Source organism: Cryptomeria japonica, chromosome 7 (assembly GCF_030272615.1).
Source record: "Cryptomeria japonica chromosome 7, Sugi_1.0, whole genome shotgun sequence".
In the NCBI taxonomy this organism is placed as follows: Eukaryota; Viridiplantae; Streptophyta; class Pinopsida; order Cupressales; family Cupressaceae; genus Cryptomeria; species Cryptomeria japonica.
The window spans coordinates 709,916,555-709,925,113 of NC_081411.1; the positions used below are offsets into that span (position 1 = coordinate 709,916,555).

At 33.4% G+C, this 8,559-nt stretch overlaps 1 protein-coding gene across 1 annotated transcript; it reads left to right on the plus strand.

The window, feature by feature from the left end:
• The first annotated feature begins 717 nt into the window (after positions 1-717).
• Positions 718-3,025, plus strand: LOC131040257 (L-type lectin-domain containing receptor kinase SIT2). Its single transcript, XM_057973155.2, has one exon. It carries the CDS (start codon positions 914-916, stop codon positions 2,855-2,857), a length of 1,944 nt encoding a protein of 647 aa, XP_057829138.2. The 5' UTR covers positions 718-913; the 3' UTR covers positions 2,858-3,025.
• Positions 3,026-8,559: the final 5,534 nt, after the last annotated feature.

The following is an 8,559-nucleotide window of genomic DNA, read 5'->3' on the forward strand; positions in this document are numbered from 1 at the left end:
TTGAAAAGCCTATGAAATTTGACAAATAAAAATATTGAGAAGTCTATGTCTCTAACATGGTGTATGCAAATTTTAAATCCATTTGCATTATGTTCAGAAAACATAAGTAAAAGATATAAGATTGGCTAAGATTTCTTTATGTTGTAAAAATATGAACAATTTAACTTCTAATTATCACTCCTTCCTTGATAAACTTGCAAGTTAGATAACTCTCAAAACTTTATTTATCAAAACTAGAATAATTTGACAATCTTGCCTTAGGCAAGGTTCTTCCCTTGGAAGAGTTTTGAACTTCTATGATTGATCTTGCTTCTAACTCTGTAATTATTAATCTGTCAATATCAAATGTAACAAATCAAGTAAAAAACAATTGAAAAATATCAATCTAGATTCCCATTAGATGTTAACATTTACACAAGAAATAAGAATTTTTTTAATTCAAATTAAAAAATTGTCTTTGTATTGATGTTTTTCACTTTATAAAATATTATTCCATTTCTTGACACTAACGAGTGTAGTTTCCAGAACTCTGACAGAAAATGAAGTGATAACGGGGACGGTGCTAAAGACAAATTCGTAGGCCCCTCTCCACTGACCCCGTCAACTGAAACAGTGTGCAAGATGAGAACAGCATTGGAATATAAAGCTATAATTTAATCCAATGTTGTTTTCAGTCAATTTTCATTAATATACGAGAGACGAGCTGTGGGCTTCATCGCTGACTTGTGATTGTGCCTTGCAGGCCGCCTGTGACTCATTTCTTTCATGTGCCTGCTCTCTAACACCTTATCATTTATTACACTGAAAGGTACTTAATAGTGGCAAGAAGAAGTTTTATGTATTATGTGTACATAAAATTATAGTGTTGTTGAAGTTTGTAAGAATTAAAGCCAATTTTACTTGTGGTTAGGAGATGAAACCCATGTCTCTGAGTATCCTAGTGATCCTTGTACTTCATGCATGGCTTCCAGCACAAGCCCACACAAGTTTCCGCTTCAACAAATTCAATGCCTCCACCCTCTATCAGATCGGAAACCCTTCAATCCGCTCTGGTGCCATCTGCCTCACCAATCAATCTCAACATATGTCCACCCGGGCTTTATATAATCAGCCTGTTCGAATGACAGATCCCAACTCATCATTCAGCACCACCTTCGTGTTCGCAATCGTTCCCTTTTCTTCCGATCCTTCACGCAGTGGGCAGGGGATGGCTTTTATCATAACGCCCAGCAAATCTCCGGTTGGACATTCATCAACCCAGTTTCTTGGTTTGTTCAATAGTACCAGCATCGGGAATCCTTCCAATCATCTGTTTGCCGTTGAATTCGACACAATCCTCAACGAAGAATACTTAGACATCAACGACAATCATGTCGGTGTGGATCTGAACGACCTCAAGTCTGTAAAGGCTGAACCTGCCGGCTACAAGATTGGCAAGCAGTTGCATCCAATAGATCTCAACAGTGGACGCAATATCCAGGCTTGGATCGACTATGATCATACCCAATATCAATTGAATGTTACAATAGTAGAAGCCGGTTCAATTCGACCCAAAGAGCCTCTCATATCTATCAAAATTACGAATCTGTCCAACATTTTTGAAGAAGAAATGTACGTTGGTTTCTCTGCAGCAACAGGAACCGTCGTTGAAGATCACTGTGTCCTCGCTTGGAGCTTCAGCACAAATGGATCCGCACCTGAGCTGGATCTGTCTCATCTTCCTTCCCTCATTAGGCGTAAGCATTCCAATTCTCGATTTATAGCCGAAATTGCTACAACTCTGGTACTTGTCCTGTTACTTCTGGTTGCTGCTGCGGTTTTTTGGTGGAAGAGAAACAAGTACAGAGACGATATAGAAGAATGGGAGATGGAGTATTGGCCTCACAGGTTTAGCTACAAAGACTTGCATATTGCAACCAAAGGCTTCCGAGACGAACAAATTTTGGGCTGTGGAGGTTTCGGTCGGGTGTACAAAGGAGTCCTCCCTGCTAACGGCCTTGAAGTTGCTGTAAAATCCATCTTTAAAGAAAGCAACGAAGCTCTGAAGGAATTTATTGCAGAGATTTCAAGTCTTGGGCGTTTACAGCACCGGAATCTTGTACAAATCAGAGGCTATTGCAGGAGGGGAGCAAAATTATTCATAGTGTATGACTACATGCCAAATGGAAGCCTGGACAAGATGATATTTGACAAGACGCAGAGCGTGCTGGCATGGGCTCAGAGGTACAGAATTCTGAAGGACGTGGGCACAGGATTGCTGTATCTTCACGAAGGGTGGGAGAAAATGGTAGTGCACAGAGATATCAAATCCAGCAATGTTTTGTTGGATTCTGAACTTAATGGTAAATTGGGGGACTTTGGGCTTGCTCGTCTGTACGAGCATACAGGAAACCTACAAACTACCCATGTGGTTGGTACGCTCGGGTATATTGCTCCGGAGCTCGTATACACAGGAAAGGCCGGTCCTAGCGTAGATGTGTTCAGCTTTGGCATCTTAATGTTGGAGGTTGCCTGCGGGAGGAGGCCTGTCGATCCCTCTCTTGATGCTTTCCAGATAGTAATGGTGGAGTGGGTGAGAGAGCTGTATGCGAAAGGTAGGCTCACGGATGCAGCTGATCCCAATCTCGGTGGAGAATACGTTGAAGATGAGATGGAGAAGGTCCTCAAATTAGGACTGCTGTGCTGCAATTCTAGGCCAGAGGCGAGACCAGCCATCAGACAGATACTGAAGATAATTGAAGGAGATGCATCTTTTCCCAGTTTAGATCCATATGAGATGAGTGTAATGAGCAGTAGTTCATATCCAAGTATAGATGTATCTTTTGCCTCGACTTCCAAGTCTTTAGATGGACGATAGGGGAAAGTCTCAACAAATTAGTCATCATTTACTGTTAGTAGAGGTTTCTTTCTCAGATTTTGATGTAAAGCACTGGAAAGTGGGCTGGTACCCCTTTTGTGCAGATCTGCTGGCCAGAGGATAACATTTTCTGGTTCCGACTATCAATGATATGGAATTATTTTATAATTGTGGTCTGTGAGATAGGATTAAATTCCTGATTTTCTCTTCTGTATGTATGTATATATTGTGGATAGATATCTTAATATTGTTGGAGCATTTAATCCCAATCACGCGGTTCATTTCTGTCTAATTATCCTCCAGCATGGCGTTACTTCCTCAATTAGCAGAAATTACTTTTGTGTATGACTGATTTTTCTTTCTCTACCTCCATTCTGTTCTACTAATGTTACCTGCAGCATGTTTTTAGGGTACAATGTCCTTGATATGTATGAGACAAGAAATTTCCTCCTTGAGTGCAGATATAATTTCTATGGTTCGGCAAACTCAACAAAAAGACTGAGTTTTATTGCTGGAAAATGTGATTATTATGTGATTCAATAAGAAGATGGGAAAGAGTACCTATGTGCCTTAAAGGGATTGAAACTGCTTGCTGGACAGTGTTATGTATTTCTCTTTTGAAAAAAGGAACAGCTGGTGGACAGACCAAGGTTATGTAGGCATAAAACAAATTATTATTTAGGTCTAGAAAAAATATACAGAATTAAAGAATGTGCAATATTAGATCAGCTTAAAAAAAAAATAACTAATAACCAAATTTAACCAAACGAGCTCATTTTCAGATTTGGTGTCGTCATGACTTCAGTTCATGAGCAATTTGATTAAAAAAATCTCTGCAGTGTAACCAAACATAGAATTACATCAATTGTTTAAAAATTTATATTAAGATGATAAAAAATATGATAGGTTTGGTTTTCAGATTTTAACACTAAAGAATATGGCATTGAGAATGAGATTAGATTAAAAACATACTGTCTACATTTTGATGCAGGCATTTCACAACCGAGGATAACATAGAGGAAGATGCCATATCTGGAATCAAACTGCTATTTCCTTGTCCTGTACTTAGAATATTTTTCAGTTTGACATTTGATTTCATGTGTCGGCATGAGAGTCTATCGATGCAAACAATCCATGTGCATTATCCTGTTTGCTTATCTGTAAAGATACCACCTTTAAATGGGTTATAAAGACTAATTAAAATGTTGAGTACAAGTGGAACCCACTTCACAAATATGACAATAATGATTTACAAAAGGTCTCATATATAATCCTAACATACTGTGTACCATCAGTAAGAATGCTAGATCGTTATGTGGAGTTGGAGGGTGTGTCATGCCAGCGTCCCCAGACATGTTAAAAAGTTTATCAGACATTTTAAAAACAAAAAAAACAAAAAAAACAAAAAAAACAAAAAAAAATGCTAGATCGTATCATAATGTGTTTCAAATGCTTGTAAGCAGTTTAAGTTTTACAATTGAAATTATGTATGTATTAATCAGTATCTTTCATTTAATTAGCATGGGATTAATTACATTTATATTATTGTGATTATATATTTATAGAATTTATTTTATAATATGATTATATTGAGTTTTTTTACATGTATTTAGTGACTATTTTTATAATTTGTAATTATTAAATAATTTATCATTATTATGTTTAAATTTAATAAGTTATTTCTATAATTTTATATTAATTTAATTTATTCATAATTATCGTTCTTTATGTTATATATGATTAGTTTTTATATTTTGATCACACATTATTATTGTCTATTATTTCTAATAATAATAAGATTCATTTAAGATTATGAAAATGATCTTTTACATATTTACACTAATATAATATATTTATTTTTATGATTGAAACATATTTATATTTTATGTTCATGTGATTATGAGATTTATGTTTTTCATGATATCTCACCTTTTCTTGATTTTGCAAGGATATATTTCTTTTCCTATTAATGTAAGGTGTCCTTACTTCATGCTTACTAATTTATTTATTGGAATTAACAATATTTTTTTTTATTGTAGATCTTCATTACGATTAGACTCTATTAGTAAGCTATTGACTAGGTGGATATTTAATATTGACTTGTCTACATAATTTTTCATACATGATAAAGAATTATAGTGGTTCATTTTATTTTGGTTTATATTATTTAAATTTTTATTATTAAAATTTGTTGATTATATATTGTTAAATATTTATAGTATGTAGTTGATATCAAGGTCAATGGAAGTATTTGGATGTATCAATAAAATCAATGTTTTTAATCTATCGGAACACCTAGACCAAGGTTCATAGATGAATTAAGTTCTATTATGTACCTAGTATGACACACTTTTGGTTAGGTACTTGATTATGCATAAATTTTATGTTTTTACGAAATTATGAATCTTCTTAAATTGCATAGAAGGAAAATAGAGAAACTAACTTGAAAAAAGGAGGTTACCAAATCACCTTCTACTGGAAAGAGGAAGAGTCCTACAATTTTCATTGTAATAGTTTTTCTAATTGACTAGGAAAAACATATTTTTTGAATTGTTATGAAATTCTACAAAAAAAAAGGGGAAGTAAGGATTTGAAGGTACAAACTATGATATTGGAGATATATTGAATAGAGATGAATATAAATTTAAAATTTTTTCAAAGATATCGAGGTAAGAGTTTTTATCTTTGTCTTAAATATTGGTGAAGAATGTAAATATGCTTTATTGTGAAGATTTTATTTGTTGGGATTGGAGTTATGGTCATGTAGCTTTGAAATCTAATTGACAGAAAACCATGTATGGGGTTTAAGGTTGGAGAGAGGCTTCCTTTGGGAAACTTTAATTCTTACCATGAAGAAAAATCTTGGCATAAATACCATATATATTTATATTATCATGGTATGAAGTTGATTTATGAGAGGCGAGAATCCTCCATTTGAAATTTTTTACAAAGAAAATGTTGACAAGAGTTTCAAATGTGCTTATATTATTTTGGTGATATGACAGTAATGAAAATTTTAATTTTGAAGACATGACTTTATTATTATTCAATTTGGAGTGTATTCCCTCATAACAAAACATATTCTTGATGAATCAAGGTTTTGTGTTAAATCATGTTTTTGTTATGTGACCATGTGTATGTTTTGTGGAACCATTCTTTTAACAGAACCTCCTAACCCAAGTAGCAAGCCCTATCATTATTGCATGCCTTCAATTGGTTGGATGCAACCAATAAAGTATAGTTAAAAATAGGAGAAAATATATCAATACATTTTCTTAAACATGTTGATGGCATTTTAAATGCTTTATATTTTGAGTTTATTTTCCATTACATGTGTGTTGAAGACTTCACTAATTATTTTCTGAATTCTGTAAGAACTTAGAACCAAAAGCTACTATAGATATGTGTATTTGTAAGATTTTATTTATTAATACGAATTCTACCATTTGATAAAAATTGCTACAGTTTACTTCAATTTACAATTCTAATATTTCTTTAAATAACAATATTTGTTAATTCAATTTATTTGCTTGTTATTACTCATGTACAACTTCCGACAATATTCTATTACAATTGATGACATCATTTTTGTGCTCTTTAGTTTAACAAAATCTGTACTTCTAAAACAATTTGAAATATAGATTTAAATAATAGTTTGCAGGCTGTGTTTTTCGTGGTGGAGGTCGCAGTCCAGCATAGAAGATGCTTGGAGAGTGCTTTATTTTGTTTATCCTGAGGCATGCCTTAACCACCCTTGTTCTTCTTCTTTGAATCATTGAATGACTTAAATCACACACATTAAGTTTTGACTTCTACACATAGAAGTGTTAAACACTCAAAATTGACTGAAGTTCTCTAGATTTAATATGTTGCTTAATATATAGATTTAAGACTGACATTATACCTTGAACATGTGTATACTAGAAACTACATCTATGCTATCTATGCTACCTATTCCTGATGTGGAACACATGACTGGAAGTGGCGTGAGGATGGGATGGGCTGCTATGGGTCGATTGATCTTCCCACTATTGGTAACCATGAAATCGATTTATATTTGTATTCCTTTGTTCTCTAGATCTCTTGCGGATACCTCACCATGCTATTATCGTGTTTGCAGATCTAGGATGTGTGATAGTTTGGGAGGGATAAAGTGTATTTTGAACAATTTTATTTTCTATGGAGCAAGGCTTCTACAAATATCAATCTCTCAAAGCTATGAATTAATAGTTGCACAGTCCCTGAACTTTTTTCATTAGTGCCTTTTTGTTTCTACTTAGTCCAATTGAGTAAAGGTATAAAACCCCCTATTAAATGTATTTTGTAGGTATACATTTGCTTAGATATACCTCAAATAATAAATTATTATTTATCTAAATGAGATATGATAAGAAAAAAAAAATTGTGTATAAATTATGTAATAGAGGTTTATATAATATCGAAGAAGTGTCTAAATATCTTTAGTTAAATTATATGATATCAAAACATTCTTGTATCCAACATTGTTTTATAACTTATATATAGGTTATCTTAATTCTAGCATTATCATTAGATTTGTTCATAAGAAGGAAAGTTAAAAGAGAAATTTACATTGTCAAAGAAGCATGCTTACTTCCCACCATAATATTTTTTTTGCAAATAATACATTTGTTTCTTCTATAATAAGGTGAACTACAAATTCCTTCCCCAAACTTTTATTTGACAAAACAATGCATTATGTATAAATAAATTCAATGAGATGAAGCCATCACAATTTTTTTTTTTTTCTCAAATATCTTAGTAAAGGATCGCAAAGAGTATAGTTTTCCCTTAACATGCTAAGTAAAATCTTATATAATTTTCTTAAAACAAAAAACATATAAATTTACAAAACTTCACCTCCTATCCAACAATGATACTCTTAAGATTCTTTATTCAAATTAATCAAATATCTTGAATGAGGAATGCCAATGAAAAAAAAAACACAAAAATAAGGCTTGTTCTTTTATTACACAAAAAACTCTCAACCACAAAAATTACGTGGGTAACTTTTCTGAGAGAGTGACTCATAATAAATGATACAAATACAAGTTCCAAACTTCAACACTTGACTCATCACCAATCTCCAGATCTAATCAAAACATTTCCATGTTTACCAGTGAAAGTCCTATTGTAACCTTTTCACATATCACCCCATTGCTAACGGAGACCCCCTCTTTTCCTTCTTTTTGAGTTGTTAGGTTAGGGTTTTGGCTGCTTAGTGGGCAATTTTGCATTTCCCATGCCCGAGTCTTCGAGTCTTGATCATGCTTAGTGTCGTCTAGGGATTTTTAAGTTGTAGGATCAAGTTGCAAATGTTGATATTTTAATGATCCTAAATTTTGTCCAAGTATTAACCTTTTGAGCGTTAACGTGTTTTTAAACATGTGCATCAATGATTTTAAAGTGCCAAAGTATTCCCAGACCTTTTGGAGTTGTTTTCTCGCTCCTAAGGTATTATTTAAGTTGATTTCACACTTTATCCCAATAATTTCCGAGCGTTTCGCTCATATTTTTGGAAAGTTTGCCCAAGTCTAGTCTAATTTTGAAGTTTCTAAGTTATTTTGAGTGGTTAAAATGCCAAATTCCTAAGGGAAATCCATATTCCAAGGGTTAGAAAGTCAAAATCCATGCTAGAGGTTCTTTTCCCCTCATATTCCAGACTACCCACCCTTTTCCCCCAC